At 34.6% G+C, this 23,241-nt stretch overlaps 1 protein-coding gene and 1 long non-coding RNA gene across 2 annotated transcripts; one reads left to right on the top strand and one right to left on the bottom strand.

Annotated features, from left to right (window-relative positions):
* Positions 1–10,508: 10,508 nt before the first annotated feature.
* Positions 10,509–15,353, top strand: LOC107711031 (uncharacterized). The gene is made up of 3 exons (XR_001636660.1): positions 10,509–10,573; positions 15,070–15,152; positions 15,284–15,353. It is a non-coding gene; the product is annotated as an uncharacterized LOC107711031 (long non-coding RNA).
* Positions 13,537–15,643, bottom strand: LOC107711030 (regulator of G-protein signaling 5-like). Its single transcript, XM_016515931.1, has 5 exons — positions 15,534–15,643; positions 15,261–15,341; positions 15,081–15,142; positions 14,283–14,449; positions 13,537–14,198 (listed from the first exon to the last, which is right to left on the bottom strand). Exons 1-5 carry the CDS (start codon positions 15,605–15,607, stop codon positions 13,956–13,958), a joined length of 627 nt encoding a protein of 208 aa, XP_016371417.1. The 5' UTR covers positions 15,608–15,643; the 3' UTR covers positions 13,537–13,955.
* Positions 15,644–23,241: the final 7,598 nt, after the last annotated feature.

Here is a 23,241-nt window from a genome sequence, read left to right as displayed (position 1 = left end):
TGGCCCAAAGCCAACAACTGAAGAGCCAATCAAGTCCTGGCTTGCAATTACAATCGGAGCTGAGAGAGCGAGATAATCAACACAAGAGAGGACATTTTTTAACTTGCCAAAACACTGAAACATCAATACATAGCACTTTAGATCTATATCTATGCCTAGTAACAGACAATTCAACTAGTTATTACTATAGAAACATAGTAAAGTAAAACGTAAAAGTAAAGTAAATTAAAGTAAAATTAAAGTAAAAAGTAAATTTAGTTACACTTTATTTTAAGGTGTCCTTGTTACAGTGTAATTATACATTTAAGTACTAAGTAATATTTATTAACTACAGTATATGTATTTACTATATGGTTAGGGTTAGGATTAGGGTTTGGTTTTGGGTTACTTGCATGCAATTATGTATAATTTATTGTTATTATAATAGTAAGTACATGTAACGTACAACAAATGTTGAATATTAGTAACATTAAACAACTTTCAGTGTAAGTAAGGTTGACACACTGACACTTTTTTTTGTTATATATATTTTTTAAAGATGAACTATGATCTTCATCTAACAGAGTCAGTCTAACCATAATGACTAATACTAGTTATCTATTAAACAGAAGTATAACTTTTTTTTTTGGATGGCCATAATCATATTTAGAGAGATCATGCATGAAATGTAATATTCTCATTATTTGCATTTAACTGCTTTCTGTGTATTCACATTCCTCAAAGTCATTAAAGTATATAAAAAACATATTCTGGTGTTCCTTCTGAGGAATGACACAGTATTGTCTTTTCTGCGGACAACTAAACAAACTCTCAATTACACGGATCTGCTAGAACATTCTTTGTGCAGTTAAAAAAAAGGGATGCAATGAAAATAAGGGGGGTGAAAAAAAGTAAACCAATCCCAATCAAAGGTAGTTTGAGTACTTTTTATAAGGGAGAACCAATATGATCTGTTGCTGTTACAAAAATAAGTTTTATGTAAGATTTATAGGGGAGTTTTGTTGTTTTTCATAAACACCACCCTTAGCATAAATCAGCTGCATCCAACTATAATTTAAGTCAGTGTTTTACTAAAATTACATAATAGCATTTGACCAGAAGGGCATTGCACTTGTTTAAACTCTCATTGTAATGTAATGCATTTAAAAAAAAAATATCAGCCCAACCACCTGACTTGGTGGGATTTACTGTCAACTTAAGAATGTTGTTTTCATCCGAATGAAAGCATACAGCAAGTTGCCATGCTACAATAAATGGGTCATTAATAAAACAGGCTATGCTATGAAGCATTTTTTTTTTTTAAATCTGGGTAGCATATGGTCTGCATATGACTTGCATAACAACCCCACACAATCTATTTTTACAAAATATAAACAAAGTGTGAGAATAGGAGCATCACGCTACAGCAATGTTTAAACATTTTCTCTTTGTTTCCAGATATATTTAGTGTGAAATAGATGTCATTATTCAAATATTCTATGCTAAATAATGCAAACGTGGCCTGTGGCAATATTCATGGATTGGACAAACATGGAGCAGTTGGTAGGCGACAGGCTTGTCTGACTGAACTTCTGGCCTATTGTATGTATGTCTGTTGTTCATCACAGGCGTTGTCATCACTAGATGCAGAAAATAGTGTTGTCTTTCTGTCAAGCACTGCAATCAAATAGGATCGTCATGGAATACAAGGTATATATAAATGTCAGTTTGGAGAGCCAGACGTGTTGGAAACATGCGTAAAATAAACCCACCAACGCTGAGCTGATGACTGTATTGTCACAGTGGACATGAATACTGATTTGAATTGTATAATATAACCTTTATATTATCCTTTAATTTCCACACAATAGAGACATCAGCGCCGTTTGTTTATCTGGATGAGTTGATATACAGTGTTACCATTGACAACAGAGAACAATTAGGAAATATCGCACCACCGAAATGGACCAATCAGAATTAAGCATTTCAGAAAGGGCGCGTATTATACAATGCATGTGTTCAATATTGTGAGATATTAACTCACAATTGCGAGAACAAATGTCAGAATTGTGAGATAAAAAAAAACGCCAATTACATTTTCTTAACAAACAGAATTTCAAAAGTAAACTCAGAATTCAGAGAAAAAAGTCTGAATTACGAGATGCAAACCCAAAATTCGGAGGGGAAAAAGGTCACAATTCTATATACTGTGAAAACCAAAATCAGAATTCTGAGTTTATATCAGAATTGTGAGAAAAAAGTATGAATTGTGAGATATAAACTCAGAACTGTGAGGAAAAAAGGTCCAAATTGTGAAAGTTTAGTTACAATATAGTTAAAAAGTTACAATTACCTTTTTATTTTATTAGAATTACTTTTTTTATGTGGGAGAAACATGCTTTCATATTATACAGTATAAGTGCATTAAGTATAGAGTGACTATTTTGGTTGTTCAGTACTATCTGACACATCTACTATAAAAATGTGTCTTTTTTGGGTAATCATTATACTGATCAAAACTCCATATACGGGCTCTCTCCCGGTGCAAAGCTCATATCAAAATCTCAACTTGCTGTGTATCATGTTCGGATACCATTTATGCCCAATGATTGGGCATGTGTACAACAATTGCTCTTGCCTTCAGCAAAATTAACCAATTTTAACCTAATAGACACCCTTGCCAGACAGGAAAGCAAGCAAAGTCTCTGATATGCCAGCAGGAATTTCTGCAAACACTATTATCACCTAATTGCAGGTTTTTTGTCTCAGTCCAAACGGTTTGTTTAGACTAGCAGCTAATGTTTTGGCAAGTAATTTCCTTCAAAATCACACAACGGAAGGAACTTATTAATTCATATCATTGTTCTTGGGGCTGGTGTTAGATGATTTTATGATTATGGTTGAACCATGTTTCACTACTGTTTTAATAAATCCACAAACCCTGTTACATAATCTCCATACAATTGCTTTTTTGAGGACTCAGTATTAATAAAGAAATGTAAACCACGGTACTCCAAATTGTAAGTGAATTCATTTTTAAATTGTTCATGGTCAAACTGTCTTTGAGATTAAAGGGTTCAAAACATACTTTCAGAACTTAAATCTTTCCCAGTGAGAAAGAGCATTTGAAACCATTTTATTGCAAATAAGCTGCAGTCACAAAAGGACAGAATATAAGATACTATTAAACACCAGAAGTACTAGTGATAAAATATGTGGACGTTTTCTGAACATTGTGTTGTTCCTAGTTATATGCAGTATCTGCGGCTCTATACTTAATCTGAAGGATTCCAAACTTTGTTTATTAGTATGCGCTGAAGAAATTATGGAAATCAGATAATGACACAACCATGGTGAACAAAATAGTGCTATATTCAATTTACATTTAATTTATTCCAAAAATGGGAGTGAACAATAACTGAGTTATATAGCATGTTAATATATTAGCCCCCATGAGTCTGACCTGATCCCTGCTTAAATAAATAAATGAATTAATAAAACATATTAGACTTTATTTGTTTAGAAAGAAAAAAATTAATAATTTTCACAGATTCCTGGAAATATTCACAACTTCACAACTGTTTTCAGCATATAATAATAGTAACAAATGTGTCTTGAGCATCAAATCAGCATATTAGAATGATTTCTGAAGGATCAGCTGTTGAAAATTCAGCTTTGCCATCAAAGAAATAACTGACGATTTAAAATATATTCAAACATTATTTGAAATTGAAATAATATTTCACAATATTACTGTTTTTTCTGTATTTTTGATCTAATAAGAACAGCTTTGGTAAGTATAAGAGCCTATTTCAAAAACACTTTAAAACGCTTACGCACCTAACATGTCTCGAGCACTTTTGTCAATGAATATGATGCCAAGAACAATCTTCTGATAATGTCCACAATATGGAATATGATAAAGACATGCCAAACCCAATGTGACGTTGAAGCTAATCTATCGTGTCTAGTTTAGATCTTCAATCAAGTGATAGCCAGCAAATGTTTGCGCAATAACCTCACTGTGGCAGATATATGCTGGTTATAATGCTCTTTTGTTATTTGATTATCATTTGATTTGATTTGAGTTACAGCCAGCATAATAAGACACACTATTGCAAACATAACATGCAATCTCTCAGTCCAATTTTCATAGAAAAGACATGACTGTATACTGAAAAGAATGACAATGTCTTATTAAAAGTGGTGCATGAATTCACACCTGTGACAGTATTATCATGACCACTGTAACAAACAGTGAATGTAAACTAGGTTAGTAGGTTCTGTATTTTACAATAGACCACATCCATTATCCTGTCTCACAAAGCTGTAAGCTCATACTCTGTGATACGAATGCTGCAGAACAAGGTCAAGTAATGAAGCCACATCTGTCATGCTGTGCAAGTGCACTGAGTGCACTTGGCCAGCCGAGATCATTGGTGCTGATTGTACCTGGAAAGCATCAGGGTCGAAAACATTTCAGAGGCAGGTGTCAGATATTGCATGGCTGATATGACCAACTCTTTCAGGCTCTGTAGTGGTGAGCCACATCAGAGCTGGAGGACTGAAAGTCAATGGAAAATCTTCTGAAAAATAATCAAACGAGTCCTTTTGAAAAGCATGTTCTGGTTTGTATTCAGCATGGAAAACAGAACATGCTTCGACCGATTGCTATAAGGGTTGTCACATGCACACCATCCAAACAGATTTGCTGTGATTTTATGGCAGCTTCCATCATCATAAAGTTGACACGGTGCAGGGCACAGGCTGAGAGTTTGTCTTCACACAGCGCACCGGCACAAGTCACTTGAGAGGAAATTAAAATAATGTTCCCACAGCAGCATAAATTGATTACATTAAATCGTTTATTTGCGAAGGCTTTTCCGGAGGACCCTGGCTTAATAAGGGAGTTCTGTGCATAAATGATTTGCTTTGAATTAATATGAGACATTACATAACGGCATATTGAGTGGAAAAAGGACAAATAACATGGCCTTAAACCCAATCCCCTCCTTAGAAAAACAAATCACTTACAACTGAGAAAAGTTGTATAAAGTCGGCCTGGAGACTAAATGTTTATATAAATTTTGGTAGTCTTTTACCAAGAAAGACAAAAATAGTCTACACTAAATAGGCTAATTTATTTAGTGTAGTGCTTATAATGAAATCTTTAACTTTATTTTAACATTGCTATTATACATTTTCAAATATGTATGTTTTAAACATTTCAAAACTATAATTTATGTATGCATGTACAGTATATAAAGATAAAAACCATCTTGTTTAAATGTAAGACTTCTGCAGACAGTGAATGTCTTTTTGATAATGTGACTATATGCAGGAAAAGTCTTACATTCGCATGATAAAGAGATGCCAAACCAAACTTGACGTTGAAGCTAATCCATCATGGAAAATCTGTGCTTTCTGGTTTAGCACTTCTTAGATCATCAAGTGATAGCCAGCAAACGGAAGGCTTATGTTTGCACAATAACCTCACTGTGGGAACCATAAATATATCCCACCCTATGGACCTTCCTAATCTACAATCTTTGGCTGAAATGGGAAGGAAATGGGGAATAGACTACATTTAGCCAGACATTTTTATTTGTATAATGGCATTTTGGTGATCACATATGACCTATGATTAATGTCTAGAGAAAAATATGCACATACAGTACATCCAGGAAATTGTGCATTAATTACACGACTGTCAGAGCAATTTAATGAATCATTTAAAAGTAATTTGTGCAATTGTTCAGTGTTAATGGAATAGTTCACCCCAAAAATTTACATTTGCTGAAAATGTCCTTACCCTTAAGCCATCCAAGATGTAAAGGAGTTTGTTTCTTCATCAGAACAGATATGGGGAAATTTATCATTGCATCACCTGCTCACCAATGGATCCTCTGCAGTGAAAGAGTGAAATGCTGTTTGTAAAAGAAAGAAAAAAACATCATTAAGGCATTCTAACTTAAAACCGTTTATCCCCTGTTGTCCTCTCACATCAAAATCCACTAAAATATTTGTTTAGAACCGTTTTGGACTGTTCTGGCTTGTAAACAGTGCTTGATCTGTGCATATTTCTGATGAGACAACTGTTTCATTGGAGGAAGTAATGTTATGGATAGAGGACTTATTTTAGCTGGAAGCAACGTTTTTTTGTGAATTACTGTAACATTATTATCAGCTTTTTGGACTCTCATTCTGACGGCACCCATTCAGTACAGAGGATCCATTGGTGAGCAAGTGATGTAATGCTAAACTTCTCCAAATCTAATCTGATGAAGAAACAAACTCATCTACATCTTGTATGGCCTGAGACAGGGGCGTAGCCATCATTTCAGAAGTGAGGGGGACTATGCGAACACAAAAAGTGCAAAAAGTGCGGGGGACGAATTTACGTGATATTAAAAGTGGGGGGGGACACGTCCCCCGCGCCCCTGGCCTGAGAGTAAACTTCCATCAGTTTAATTTTGGGTGAACTATTCCTTTAAATGACAAAGCTACAGTTGTTAATGCTAGAGAAATACTATGCTTTGTTGACTTTTTTTTCAATTATAATCATGCAGTCTAAAGCCTAATGACGAGTCTAAGATGTGATTTCTCCCGCATACGTGAGATTTCACCCTCTGCTCGTACAGCTCCACTTGAAAACACTCAAGTGTTTCAAAAGAATTAATGTTTTTTGAGCAGCAAATCAGCATATTAGAATGATTTCTAATAGTGATAGTGTGACTGGAGTAATGATGCAAAAAATTGAGCTTTGAAATCACTATAAATTACATTTTAAAATATATTCAAATAGAAAACAGTTATTTAAAATAGCCTAGTAAAAATATTTCAAAATGTTACTGTTTTGCTGTACTTTGGATCAAATAAATGCAGGACTCAAGTGTTTCATGCTACCATTATAATGATGAAGCATGTCTTTAAAGCCGTTGTTTTTCAAACAGCATGTGTTCTCAATTATGCTGCCTGAGGCCAAAACAGGTTGAACATTCCTTGTTGTCAAAAGTTTCTGGACCAGTTCTGATGAACAGCGTGTTGTGTGCTGTACTGTGTGGTCATCTGAGTGTTTTTCTCAGGTAAGAAAAAAGGTGAGGTAATAAATACTATGTGGAAATGGCAGCCTAGAATGACATTATTTAGGTTGCATTCAGTAATGGAGACAGAACTGCACCCCTCAGGGTTTGAAAGGCTACCAACATCTTGAATGCATCTGTATACTGTTTCACATCTTGGGCCTTTTTTCCACTTTTGGGCACAATTTCCAAGCGCAGTATGAAATCAGTTATTACACAAAGTTGTGGATGGGTACAGAAGTAATATTGAATTGAATCCCCCCTGCCGTCACTATGAAAATCCTGCTGATCAGGATGAATTTCCATATGCTTTTTAGTGCTGGTGGACCAAAAGGCCTGTTTGGGGCATCAGGACAGCACTGTCCCATACTGGGAAGTCCAGCAGGGTAAAGAGGGAATACCCACACTGAACTATTTGTGGAAATAAAGAAATCCCAGCCCAAATAAAATACATAAAATGGTTTAGAAGTCCACAAATATTTATAAAAAATATTATTTAAAATATTTAAAATTCCCATGACAACAGTGATGACATAACAGAAATGAGAAATGGCAGCTGATGCATAAGGCTGACTGTGAAAGCTCCAATTCACAGGAGACAGAAGCTCCAAAGCCTTGAGGAACAAGGTCAATGGACCGAACAGTTTTTGCTTTTCAGAGGGGAACAGCAGCGGGCCTTTTCCCACGCATGGAGTGCAAAGCATCAGAGGGATGACCCTTAAATATTAGTTTGATTACAATATAAATTAACTGTGAATGAATTTAAAAAGTGAACTGGTAATACATATAGAGTTTACAGTTAGCCTGCCATAAAATGCTCAGTTTATTCTCAACCAGCCTGAATATTTTTGATGATGCAGACAGGATAGAAGGAACAAATGACTTAGATCCAGTGGCTGAACGTCTCTGTCATAAACACAAGTGTCATGATGGGACGAACAGTGCCTGATATGTAACATCTTCCTGGAATAGCTTCTCCTTTTTATCAGCACCAAGGGAATGTGTTTCTCAGCGTGTGGTCACAGTGTCCCTCTATGTCCTGCTCTCAAAGGGTCATCTGAGGTTGTATCAAAAGAGTGATTGCATTCCTTTGACAAGGTTCCTAGAGTGTCATAGGCATGTTCAATCAATTCTTTCATGCTGTCAGTTTATATTTCAGACGCGATTATGGAGCAGAAACAAGTAAAGGTTAAAAAAAAAGAACAAAAGAGAAAAATTCTGATCAAATATCAATAAAGGGTTGCAGATCTTCAGCAGCTTTTGAATATGCTTACAACATTTTGTGTTCATGGCATGTTGGCTCATGAGTGCCCCCTAATTATTAATAAATTACTGTCATGCTGTGATACTGCGGTCTTTCTTTGGAAGATGCTGCCCTCTGCTGACACACTTTTTAAAAAACGAATGAATGAGAATGAGATGCTACCAAGGACATGCAAAATAAATGTTATATAAAATAAAAGGAGAAAGTGACCAGGATGCTGAAATCTGTGCTTCATGGGTACTGAACCCTTTGCATAAAATAAGGAAAATGTATTGGTAATTTTCTGTCAGGACATTATTCATTAATTTTATGGATATTTCTAATAATTGTAAAACACAGTAAAGTGTAAAATGCAGGTAAAACACCTGTAAAAATCAATATTGGAAAATTTCTTCATTTTAGTACAGTACATTGTGGCCTTTTTTTTTTTTTTTTTAATACATATTTTTGTTTTTGCAGTGTATAAGAATCTTATATGTCATGCTTTCCCCCACACTTTGGTACTATTTTGCATGAAAGGTGTACATTTTCAAAATCCTGCAAAAATCCACAAAATTATCAATTATCAAAATTATCAAAATTATATATATATTTTCAATCCACATAATCATTGTTTCAAAACACAAGATCTTTTTAATATGAGGACATTTAAATTAATTAAAGATGTTATAATAATACAAGCTACAGCTATCATGAAAATATACTTACATCACACAACTTATGTAACTGACTTAAACTAATATTTGTAATAGTATCTATTCAGTGTGTTATGATGTTATGAGACGGCCATAAGGTTTTGTGTTAGAACAGATACTGTCAATACAATAAATGTTCTCTGAATCGATACTGTAGTAGCTGACCTTTTCAGATGAAGGGTCAGTTAAAAGCTGTAAATAAAAGTGTGATAGTGATAGAATTATAAAAAGCAGTTTTGTACTGTGAATGATAACTTTACAGATGAAAAACATGTGTAGTGAATATGTTTTGTATGTTTATGTTTTGTACTAACATAAGTGAAAATTTGGTAAAATGTTGAAAAAAGTGTATTTGTATAGGTATATAACTATAACTATAATGAAAGCGCTAGCACAAATAAATAAACACATAAATAAAGATGTATATAAATATAAATATAATTGTGTATTTCAAACATAATTTATCTAAAACTGTGTATTTATGCAGTGGTAAGTTATTGCACCAAAGGAAAAAAAACTGTAAGAGCCCTAATAATAAAATAAATGTCACACTTTTAATAGCACTAATAAATAATAATAATAATAATAATAATAATAATGATGATGATGATCATGATGATGATGTGATGCTCTGTTTCATATATGTTGCTTTAATTATGTATTTTATATAAAACTGCAGGAATTGACGCAACAATTCTGTTGGTGTCTTGATGCTGATCTCCCACTAGGAGGCAATGTTTCATAAATAATTACAAACAGGAAATAAAGCGGATTCAAATTCCTCTACTTCCTGTAAGTACAAATAAATACAAATGGATATATTTAAGCCAAGTGCTAACTTTAGAGTATGTCATATTGACATGCAATGCATGTATTGATAAATATGTGGGAAAAGCTTCCTCAGGGTGAAATATATTGTCACTTGCTGCTGCTAGTGTGTCAGTGTTCTCTGTAGTCTTCATGAGGGCCTAGCATTGAGGCGTTGCTGCATCAGGCTGTGTATGTGAGGGATCCATATGGTTGTGGGGGATGCATGCACTGACCTTGATGCTACTGTCTGACTCACCATGCGCACTGTTTTATTGAAGATTTCTGAAGACGTGGGCCAACAAACATGATACAGTTTGCTTTGAGGTCGGATGCACTGTAAGTCTGTGAATGGACTTGCTAATGCTGGCTCTCACTTCTGACGAACAAGGTGGTAGGTTTATGGATTGAATTAAATACACAGGCACACAGTCATTCAGAATGAATTCTCGGCTCTTACGTTTGTAGATCGGACTATCACACCTTCAGCAATGCTTATAAAGGACAAATATGATGAAGTGCAGCTGTAAAAGTCAAAGGAGGAAATCGCCATATCTGAATGCATTAACCTCATGAATGCATTTACATTTATGCATTTGGCATTACTTCAAGGGCAAAGTGAACAATTTTTATTTTTTTGAAGACGTGGGCCAACAAACATGATACAGTTTGCTTTGAGGTCGGATGCACTGTAAGTCTGTGAATGGACTTGCTAATGCTGGCTCTCACTTCTGACGAACAAGGTGGTAGGTTTATGGATTGAATTAAATACACAGGCACACAGTCATTCAGAATGAATTCTCGGCTCTTACGTTTGTAGATCGGACTATCACACCTTCAGCAATGCTTATAAAGGACAAATATGATGAAGTGCAGCTGTAAAAGTCAAAGGAGGAAATCGCCATATCTAAATGCATTAACCTCATGAATGCATTTACATTTATGCATTTGGCATTACTTCAAGGGCAAAGTGAACAGTTTTTATTTTTTTATTTTTACAGGCTTGTCTAGCAATCATAAAGATTATGTAAGGGTTTAATATAAATATCCCATGCAAACCTCTGATAAGTTCACTTATAGTCATTATAATATAAGATTTTTTATTTATTTATTTAGTTTTATTTATTTATATATGTGTAGATATACACACACAATTATACACATACATAAATAAAAAAAATCATTAATTATTATAATTTAGTTACAGGCTTGTCTAGCAATCATAAAGATTATGTAAGGGTTTAATATAAATATCCCATGCAAACCTCTGATAAGTTCACTTATATTCATTATAATATAAGATTTTTTATTTATTTATTTAGTTTTATTTATTTATATATGTGTAGATATACACACACAATTATACACATACATAAATAAAAAAAACCATTAATAATATATTATAATTTAGTAAATACTTTTATTTATATGTATAGGTTATGTATGTATGAATGTATGTATGTATATATAAATATACACATACATATTCTTAATTGTTTTTGTTTTAGTGTATATATATATATATATATAAACTAAAACAATTACAAAACTAAAACAATTAAGAATATGTGTGTGTATATTTATACATGCATACATTCATACATAAATAACACATATAAATAAAAGTATTTACTAAATCATAATTTAGTACACATATTCTTAATTGTTTTAGTTTTAGTATATGTGTGTGTATATATATATATATATAAACTAAAACAATTACAAAACTAAAACAATTAAGAATATGTGTGTATATACATATACATATATGTATATACATACATACAGTATATATACATAGGCCTATATATTACCCAAAGCAATACATACACACACATTTTAATATAATTTACACACTGTACTATATTTTTTATTAATATTTTTTAATTTGATTAGATTCAATTAGTTTATGTTTTCATTTGAATTTTACCTAATGTTTTAGTAAGTTTATTAAATTTTCATTTATTTATTATTATTATTATTTTTAAATATGTCTATATAGATTTAATTAAGTTTTAGTTTTTATTTTTAGTTATTTTAAACTAAACAAAAATGAGAAACGAGAAAAATTAGAAATTTCCTTGGCAACTAGCTGAAATAAAATAAGTTTAATTTTTTTAAAATTATATCTTATTTAATTTTAGTTAATGTTCATTTTAATTCCAGTAATGAGTAATAAAGTGTTTGTACATAGTTTTAGTTTTAATGAAAATAACCCTGATACAAAATATGTTAAATTAATTAAAAATAAAATAATCATTAAAATAATAAATCAAAATAATGATGAGGTGATTTATTTATTATGGTTACCATATTGAAATTGATTTCCATGGTTTTTAATGTTTTTGTTGTTGTTGTTGTTGTTGAATGTAAACCCCACTGTTGCTCCACTCTTGCATAACGTTTTAGCCCATTAATCTTTTTATAATCAAAGTCTGAGATCAAATTACTACTAGAGCACAACACTCAAGTACATGTAGCCCCTCTTTAATCAACAGGACCTTCATCTGACAAGAAGCATGAGATACTCGCTTCTAATGTTGCGTTGACTATATGCTGTATATCTACTGGACCATCTTCTAGCCCCCATTTGGCTGATGAAATTAAAATATTCAGCCATTGCCATGTGTTTCGTTGTAGAATCATATTCTGTGGACAAATTGTGATTGCTTTTGTGGATTAATGAGAATATTCATGCGATTATTGTCTATGCGGTGCAATATAGTTTAATGCACAGTCTAGTGTGAAAGCAACCAAGGACATGATTTACTAACCAAACGACGGCCCTTTATGTCATTACATGTGTAAACAAATACAAAAGCTAACAAATCTTTATGGCTGCTCGTGCAAAGACGTTATCAAATGTATTTCCTCTTTCTGAACTCCAGTATTTGAGTTTCGAACTGGGTGATGAACTTTCTCATTACTGTCAGCAGGAATGATGTGGCTTAATCTTGAGCTGAGAGAATCATGTGGACAGCTTTGGCAACTGGGTACAAACCGTTGCCTTGGCAACTGTGTAAACCTACACTTGAAGCTGTTCGTTGCCTGTGGGCGTTGATGGTTAAATATGAAACACAAGCTTGTTCTGGCCAGTCATGTGCATAACAAGCCTGTTTATCTCATAGTGAAGCATCTGTGATAAATCTGGGCTTTACATTTTTATTCTGTTCACATTAAATAAAAATAGGAACAATCCAGGGTTATTAAGAAAGTAACTAGTAAAATTGAAACTAAAACCTAAAAAAAAGAAAAGAAACATTAACTGAAACTAAATAAAAATGTAAAAAAAAAAAAAAAAGCCTTTTTATTTCAGCTGGTTGCCTCATATTTTACTCAAACTAAAACTTTTACTAATAATTTAATAAAAATGTGAAAATTATAACGTTATAACATCTAATATATATAACCTATATCTGCTTTTTTCTTTCAGTTTGACCTGTAAGTCTAAAAAAAAGCACACACACAAGATATGAAAGCACATTATCACTTTAATGCAAAATTGTATTCACTTTAATTTAAAATTGAGTTAACAAAATCATTTATAAAAAAATCTTTAAAATAAATACTAGTACACCAACTTTTAACATTCTTAAGCCTTATAGCAGTCCAGACAGATTGTCAGTGTCTTTAAAAAAATAAAATAAAATTAAATACAATTGATTTATTTATTTTTTTAAATAAGATACCACCACTTTACCATGGTACCATCACAATACTTTTTGTAAGGGGTTATTTATTGTAACAAAGGAGGAATAAATTAATGCATTAAATATTCAAACACTTTTCTCCATTTTATAAACTTTACAAAACACATAATTTGCTTTTTGAAAGTATGCTATGTGCTTTTAAGCCCATGCGTACTTCAGTAAAGTCTGTATCTCCTTTGTGTTGAGTACAGGTTTTTGTGCAGATGCATCTCTCTCCACCAGCAGCTCTGCTGTTCCCTCTCATGGCCACTATTAAGGGGATCTGGGAATGCAGTCACTCTGATTTCGTTATGCGGTTCTCTTCATCTCTTCATGGCACTCCGACCGCCTCAATCAGCCTTGTTAGGGTCTGCACCGGTCCCTTCCACTTCTTGCCCGAGCTTCCACCTTTTGCAGAACCAAAATGCACCTACATTTTTCATTTTGGTTCTTCATCTTCAATTGGTGGTCTGGCCGCAATGGCCTTTTTGCTTCTTGCCTTAGCGCTCTTCACTGTGAGCTGGTTGACTAGATTTCGGTAGGCAGCGGAGCGCAGGAATCGTGGGTGACAGTCCTTTTCCATGAGAATATAGATGCGATACTGGGCCATATCGAAGCAGGATGCCGTAGGGCTTTTCAAGTTGGCTTGAGTAATGTCTCGGGTCTCATAATCAATGTTAACCTGGAAGCGAACAGGAAGTGAGTTCAAACATCTGCAATTTAGGAACGATACCACAGGATATGGTGATTTATTATGTATATTTACCTCTCTAGGAGCTTCACTTCCGATAAACTCCTCGTAGATCCTCTTGGCTTTGGATGGCATCTTAGCTGCAGACTTTGTCCTTTTGTAGTCCTCACAGGCCAGGTAGAAAGCAATGTTTTCTTCACTAAACTCAGATACCAGGAAAGCTCTGAAGGCATATAGTCCATCTGATAGAGAGCGAAACATGGGGTAAGAGAAGAGATTAGTTGTGTAACGTGTCTCATCAGATTAAAGCCCCCCACACAGATCAGACAGCAGGACAGACACATCTGTGCACTGCAGTCCTATTTCTAGCATCTAAATGTAAACCTAACTCTAAATTTAGGCTGAACTCTAAATTCAAAGCTGTAAATAAAACTTTGTGGAGTATGTTTTATAAGAAAACTATTTCAGTCTTTCACATTAATTGCCATTTCTTTGTTGTTATTTGTGAAATTTGCTAGCAATGGAAGGGAATTTTTTCCAAGTAAATCGTACTCCAAATGTTTTTTAATGTACGTCATTACTGAGGCTGATTTTTACTTGATGTTATAATTTTTCTACATTATATTCATCATTTAATTATAATGATTTGGTTTACCTCATAACGTTTTTAAACATAAAATGGGGTCATCTTTAGTACACAATGAAAAAAAACCCAAATATATATATTTCAGAGTTGATTATCAAAGATTGTTGGAGTACATTTTACGAGAAAAAAGTCTTTCTGCTTCAAAATTTCACACTTACAATATATTAGTACTTATTTGTGAAATTATTAGCAATTGAGTGATTTTTTTTTTTTCAGTGTGGACTTACGTTTGCTGGACAGAAGCTTCTCAAAAGACTGTTTCCACATCAGACATTCCTCCAAGGTCAACCTGCAAAGATGTAAGCCAGTCAGAGAAGAAACCGTTTAAAACTAAACACGCTTTATCGTGCAAAAAGAAACACGTTATGAAATAGGCAAAAGCCAGTGCATTCAATAACTGTACTTACCTTGGTTTTCTATATTTACATAGGCTGCTCAAGTCTTGTCTCTGCAGAAATCCACCTACGCATGCCTTTAATCTTTTGGCCCTGATGTTAGAAAAGCATTTATTTAATACACAACATATGTACACTTTTGAAATATACACAGTTCTTATAAGATTAAAAGCCCCTACTGATGTTATATAAAAGAGTAGAGGTTTACGTTTAAGCCTTCAAATGATTTGTATAAAATATAAAAAGCACATAAAATCCTTTAAAATGTCAATATGAGGATCGTACCTTTCTAGGCAATTGTTTGAGAGCCCTGTTATTCCTCTACACATTGGAAAGCCAGAAGGGAAATAAATATCCATTGCGCAGTGAGATCTCTAGGTGAAATTTATCAGCAGTGTGTCTGCAGTGAGGGAACAGGGAGTTTATATAGAGCAGGAAGCAGAGCATCATCTCTCCTCTCGGCCAATCGCGATCCAGTTCACTCTCCGCTCATGTACTGTGTACTGTGCATTCATGTGCATGTGAAAAGGCAGGAAAGTCCACAGTGATGGACGGTAATGTTCACAAGTGTGGTTATTGTAGGTGCCCTAATTTAGGTCATTTTAATGTTCTTTTACACTGCTGACACACTGTTCCAGAAATATGATTATTTCAAAAGCATAAATAAAAATAACATCCGCAACTCTGAATCTTTGCAGGGCTGCTGGTCAAATGACAGGAGAAGCACAGTTCGTGACCAGAAAAGTCTTCTCCTGTGGATAATCTTGGTGGTCACTGATCGTGTTTTTCAGTTATCTTAACCTGTAACCTGCACTGAAGGCTTTCATATTGTAAATAAATACATGCAAGCAATACTCGACAATACGTATGCCAACTTGGCTTTGCATATTCATTAAAATCTGTCTCATTTTGCCAAAAACACAGGAAATGTTTGTTTATGTATATATGTATGTACGTATGTATGCATTTATTTATTTATACAGTTTTAAATGAGTGCTTGACTAAAAACTATGGCAACATGAAGAGGTTCAATCTCTCTATATATATTGAAAGTGAGTAAAAGTGAAGTGACGTGTGGTGTACCATACTCAGAATTTGTGCTCTGCATTTAAAGCCATCCAAGTGCACACACACGACACCCTGGCTGCGGCGGCCGGGGGGCAGTTGGAGGTTCAGTGCTTTGCTCAAGGGTTTCACCTCAGTCGTGGTATTGAGGGTGGAGAGAGCACTGGTTATTCACTCCCCCCACTGACAATTCCTGCCGGACCTGAGACTCGAACCCGCGACCTTTGGGTCCGACTCGCTATCCATTAGGCCACGACTGCCCCCTAAGCATATATATTTATTTATATATAATATAAAGATGAATTTTGAACTTACACAACAAACAACTTACAATAATGTCTAAAAGCGTGAACTTCACTGAACATAGGCATGACAGTCATTTGCTCGCAAATGTTCTCAAAATACATAGGCTTTTTCTGTGGGCATTGTAATGTTTGTTACTCTACAGGTGGGTAAACTTACTGATTAAACTAGCAGTTGTAAGCCAATGCACCTTACTGTATAATATCATAAAATATCATTCATTCATTCTAATATATTATTAAACTAGCAGTTCCTCGACATAATAGAGACATTCAGTCAAACATGGGCTCTTAAAATAAATCTAACAAAAACAAAAATAATGATTTTTCAAAAGAGACCCAGGTGTAATGGTGAAAATAAATACACTTTCAAAGCAGGAAACCAGGTCCTCCAACACACCCATGAATACACCTATCTGGGACTAAAAATCAGCTCAACAGGAAACTTCAATCTGGCTGTAAATGAACTGAAAGCAAAGGCACTGAGAGTCTTCTACATGATCAAAAAATACAATTCAGTATGAAATTCCAATTCAAACCTGGCTAAAAATCCTAAAAGCAATAATCAAACCAATTGCACTATATGGCAGTGAGATACGGGGACCTCTAAAAACCCAAGATTTCTCTAAATGGGAAAAAGAAGAAATTGAAATTATGCATACCCAAATTTGTAAAAACATCTTTAAAAGTTAACAGAGCAACCCCAACAACTCCTGCAGAGCTGAATTAGGACAATACCCATTATTAATTAATATTCAAAAGAGAGGTCTGAAATTCCACCAGCACCTGAAATGCAGTGATCCGAGCTCTTACCAGACTGAAGCCCTGCAGTGGAAGGAGCAGAATCTGCAGAAGAGCGCCCTTTTACAGCTGCACCCAAACAAGCACAGCACTATCCGGCCCAACCAAATCACACAGTTACAAAAACAAAATTACATTGCCTATTGAAAAGAAGCAACTAAAATACAAAAGAAGATGGAACTGTGATGGAACAATGAATACCTGAGCTGTGTAAAAGATCACAAATTAAGAAAGACACTTACAAAATACAGACAGAGTGATCACTGTCTGGCTATAGAGAGAGGACGGCACAGACAAAGATGGCAGCCACGAGAACAGAGACTGTGTTCACTGTGCTCACAGAAAGAGCTGGAAACAGAGGAACATTTCTTACTGCACTGTGATTACTATCACAACATGAATTAGCCAAAGAATTAAACAATTCGACTGCCCCCGGCCCAACCCTAACTGAATCAGAAATCAGATGTCTCCTCTATGCAGATGATTTAGTCATTCTGTCAAAAACAAAAGAGGGACTACAACAGCTCCTCGACATCATAGAGACATTCAGTCAAACATGGGCTCTTAAAATCAACCTCGCAAAAACAAAAATAATGATTTTTCAAAAGAGACCCAGGTGTAAGGAAAATAAACACACTTTCAGAGCGGGAAACCAGGTCCTCCAACACACCCATGAATACAGCTATCTGGGACTAAAAATCAGCTCAACAGGGAACTTCAATCTGGCTGTGAATGAACTGAAAGCAAAGGCACTGAGAGTCTTCTACATGATCAAAAATACAATTCAATTTGAAATTCCAATTCAAACCTGGCTAAAAATCCTAAAAGCAATAATCAAACCAATTGCACTATATGGCAGTGAGATACGGGGACCTCTAAAAACCCAAGATTTCTCTAAATGGGAAAAAGAAGAAATTGAAATTATGCATACCCAAATTTGTAAAAGCATCTTAAAAGTTAACAGAGCAACCCCAAACAACTCGTGCAGAGCTGAATTAGGACAATACCCATTATTAATTAATATTCAAAAGAGAGGTCTGAAATTCCACCAGCACCTGAAATGCAGTGATCCGAGCTCTTACCAGACTGAAGCCCTGCAGTGGAAGGAGCAGAATCTGCAGAAGAGCGCCCTTTTACAGCTGCACCCAAACAAGCACAGCACTATCCGGCCCAACCAAATCACACAGTTACAAAAACAAAATTACATTGCCTATTGAAAAGAAGCAACTAAAATACAAAAGAAGATGGAACTGTGATGGAACAATGAATACCTGAGCTGTGTAAAAGATCACAAATTAAGAAAGACACTTACAAAATACAGACAGAGTGATCACTGTCTGGCTATAGAGAGAGGACGGCACAGACAAAGATGGCAGCCACGAGAACAGAGACTGTGTTCACTGTGCTCACAGAAAGAGGTGGAAACAGAGGAACATTTCTTACCACACTGTGATTACTATCACAACATTAGAGCTGCATATTTCACCAAATTCCAACAAATTAAACCAAATTTGATGGCATTACCAAATGCAGAAAAATTAAGTGACATTTTAGGGGAAAGTTCCAAAATGATCACAACAGCAGCACGATATGTATCAGCCTGTCACAAACTAAGACTGTCAGCCAGTGGACAAAACTGAAGCAAGATAATTTCTTACATGTTGTACTGTTGTGCAAAGTTTTTTTTCTTAAATATTTTTCTTCTTTGTGGAAAAAAAAGAAAGTATACATGTACTTATTTACTTAATTATTTTACAGATCTATTCTTGTTTTGTTTATGTATTAAATGCTTGTTTATTCCTTATTCATGTAATGGACAATGCTTTGGCAATACTGTGCAAGTCATGCCAATAAAGCTCATTTGAATTTGAATTTGAATTTGAGAGAGAGAGAGAGAGAGAGAGAGAGAGAGATAGAGAGAGAGAATTTTGCGATCAATCTAAATACATGTAGTGTGCATTAATAATAACAACCATATTTTAACCATATTACATATAACATTATTATTATTATTATTACTTCTACTACTACTATAGGCACAATTTGCATTTGGTTTGCACAATAGACAACGACTTTTCCTAACCAGGCTACATGTCCTAAACTGCTGTGACGTGGTACAATCACATAACAACATATTTTATATTTATGCCTTTCATCATACAGTCCAATGAAGTCAAACGTCTCGCTTCATTGATCCAAATGTTGAATCAGGACAGCCGTACCTAACTTGTTCAAGCTGTGCACAGAACGAGGAACATTTGATTAGGTTTAATATCCCAGAAAGACATATTACCTGAGGGAATCCCACCTCAGATCAATAACTTATGATGTCAGCAGACACGAAGGTCTTTCTCTCACCCAACATGACACTCGGGATATAAAATACCAAAAATCTGGTTGTATGAGGACAAGGGATCTTCCGCATCAGTTGGCCTTGAGATCTCTGCGTCTGCTCGGATAGATGTCATTCACTTTCACCCCACTGCCTGGAAGCAATTTCTCAGAGATGTGGAAGACATGCCGAGGGGAAAATAAGCTTGTTGTTGACAGCTTCTTTTTCCTTTTTATAGATAATATGCCTCACATAAGGGTAATTATACCACCACAGAGATGTACCAATAGGTAGAGCAGGATGAAACCCTTTTGCTGGGTCTCTTCATAGAGATGATAGTGGGTGTCCCACTGCTGCACCATGAGAACGGAAAATAGAGAAGGTGCAATCCAGAGGAAGTCTTACCTCAGGGCACCACTAACATTTTTTAATGTTAATGAAGAGATAAGTCTTCACACGACACAATGATCAAAGTACATTAATCACATTATGAATATTTCTGTTTGATTCTGAAACTATTTCAGGATCCCAGGATGGAAAGCACCATCCTATTTGTTTTAACATGGTAAGAGTTAAAGAAAGACATTGGTAAAGTAGGCCATACTGGCAGCTGTAACCAACTTTTTCACATTTGTAAGCCTCCTTTTTCAGACCATGGCTTCTGTGTCCTCCAAATGACAGAATTATCATGATAAGAACGATTCATCCTTGAACAAAGGATACTTGTTTTCTGGAATGTTGCATATTTTTAGTCCTAGTTTTTAATTTTCCAACATTCATGATCATATTCTATTTTAAATGGCATTTTACTTTATATTTCTTAAAGTAATATTATTTATTACAGTAAACAAATCCATGTAAATGCTACATATAAATGGTCTTTAATAGGCAAAACAAACATACTATAGCTTCAATGGGCCTGTCTATGAAACACAAGTTATGTAAATCCTTCATAAATTTGTGCTGATGTCAATTGTTGCACTGAATTTTACGTGATAATTACAGAACAATGATTTTACGAACAATTTACACACAAATTGTTCCTGTTCATGTTTCACAAATGCCTATGTATATATACAGAACAGTGGTAAAATATGATGAGAATATTGCATACCTCTGGTTAAAATGATGAGCAATGTTTTGCTATCTTTAGTCATTCTAAAGATGGCAAGACATTGCTCATCATTTTAACCAGAGGTTAATGCAATGTTGTTATAATATATCAAATTTGTTATAATTAGGGCTGTCAATCGATTCAAATTTTTTAATCTGATTAATCACATCCTTTTTCTGTGATTAATCGCGATTAATCGCACACTTCATGAAATTAAGCATAGACCATTTATCTTGTTTCAAATGTTTATTTTGTCATCATTTGCTATATCCAGCAAAGTAAACCAAAAGATTGAAGGGTGATTCTATATTATATCTATAATAGAGGCTATTTACACTTACACTATTTTTTTGTGATATCATATGCTATTTACACTAAGACAAAACACACGCGAGAAGTGATAAGGAAATAACGCGAGAACCCGCGTGCGTCAGACCGGATCCTCGAGCGAGACTGGAATTATTAAAAACATATAGGCTATATATAGCCCGCAAATTGTCTGTGAGCTGATTTCCAGCTACAAGGAGAAAAAGAAAAACAGGTTATGCAGGAGGGAGATGCAGGGAACAGGGATTGGGTGTTCTGCAAAGAGAGCTGGAGGTAAATAATTTTGCAGTAGATACTTTATTTTCACCTTTTTGATTATTTCCTTAATTTTTATTAAAAATAAATGCTTTTCTGATGTGATTTGAAATTTGAAAAGGGAGAAAAAAAGTTCGCCAAAAGGCAGATTCGAACCCGGGTCGATCGCGTCAAAAGGAGTAGCTTATGACACGTTTAACCATCTACAACTCTGAATCTGACGATTGATAATAGTCTTTTGTAATGTTGACTGTCCCAATCACACGTTCGTGGGTACAGTTAATGTAAATAGCCTCTGCCAAGGCTGCACGATTTTCAAACTCATCGGATCGCCGTTGTTTTCACATTGCGTGACTATCTGGGGTAGCATTCAGTTGCTGCTGATAATTCACTGAAAACGCAACGCGAGTCTCTGTTCTCTCTGCAATCTCTGATGTAGTTAGCCTGGTTTCCTTTATTACCGCTGTTTTGGACGGATTGTTTGAATGCATTCGCTTACTGGATCATTGGACTGAAAACTTTCCCGGAGTTTAGCGGCTTAAAATGATCTAATCGCAAGCAGAGTAGCAAAATTGGGTTAAAGGGTTAGAATAGAAATTGTGCTTCAGTAATTTTGCGTTAAATTATTTTAACGCATTAAGGATTGTAAAATTAATCGCATGCGTTAACGCGTTAACGATGACAGCCCTAGTTATAATGTATCAAAATGGAGATTAATTAAAGTCCAAATAGTTTTTCTACGAGCAAGGGAATATGAGTGTTATTTTACTCTCATTGTGATATTTTTATAGTTTTGGAATCAGATTTTATGTTTATATTTTCTGTATTCATTTGAGTTAAATTGTGTTTTTGTCTTTTTTTTATTATTTGAAAGGTGAACGCTTCTTTAAATATTCCAAAAGCTCAACATGTAGACCGTAATGCATATACTGTATATATATATATATATATATATATATAGCCAAGGTCAAGGGTTCAATTCCCAGGCAACTGACAAAATGTAATTTTTGAATGCAATGTAAGTTGCTTTGGATATTCTGATACTCTTTCAAACATAAAAATGTAATGTAAATTCTCATTTATTCTGAGAACAGTTAAAAAGTTCCAATAATTACATTACAGTATGTCTATCCCTCTCATCATTTATTTTTCTACTTTTGATGACAGTATAAGAATATGTGCTTAATATTTTTGAAGTAAATGTTAAGTGAAATTTTATATGACAGACATCTATGCACTCAAATTTTGAAAATAACCATTGATGGTTATTATGATCACCCACACCTTGAATGAAAGGCCACTAATATTCCGCTTGCTTGTTATGCTACGATTAGTTTCCTGGCAGTACAGGGGAAAAAACAACACACTCTCACAGCGCTGTGCAAATCTCTCGCTCGAGGTTGCTGTCAGATCTAATGCTCCTGAAGTGCTGTGAATTAGCCCTGAGACTCAATGAGTGGGGATTTTGTCTGGGAATCCACCTACATCAGCTTATTGTTGGTAAAGACCAGGCCTGTGATGATTCCTGGCATTACTGTTTTGAAAACCTTGAGTATTGGCTATCATTCACAAAATGCTTAAAGTACACTTGTAGTATTAGAACAGTTTAATACTGAAACTGTGTAATACTCAGTTGATTCTCATTTATATGATGTTATCAGAAAATGTCAGTTGTTGGTCTTGATATATACGAGAGAATAATTTATTGTACAAACTCCACATCATTTACTCCAGTTTTACTCTAGTTCTCCAGTTCAGATTTTACATCTGAGTTAAATGTAATAGTTCGTTTCACAT

Source organism: Sinocyclocheilus rhinocerous, unplaced genomic scaffold, assembly GCF_001515625.1.
Source record: "Sinocyclocheilus rhinocerous isolate Xijiao unplaced genomic scaffold, SAMN03320098_v1.1 scaffold85, whole genome shotgun sequence".
NCBI lineage: Eukaryota > Metazoa > Chordata > Actinopteri > Cypriniformes > Cyprinidae > Sinocyclocheilus > Sinocyclocheilus rhinocerous.
This window is presented reverse-complemented; position numbering and strand designations above follow the sequence as displayed.

Bases quoted from the DNA above. Each gene is read 5' to 3' on its own strand.
- LOC107711030 (XM_016515931.1), bottom strand. From the start codon at position 15,607: ATGGATATTTATTTCCCTTCTGGCTTTCCAATGTGTAGAGGAATAACA. The intron at 15,143-15,260 runs GTAAGTACAGTT...ACATCTTTGCAG, and splicing joins TGTAAATATAGAAAACCAAG to GTTGACCTTGGAGGAATGTC. The intron at 14,450-15,080 runs GTAAGTCCACAC...GCTCTCTATCAG, and splicing joins GAAGCTTCTGTCCAGCAAAC to ATGGACTATATGCCTTCAGA.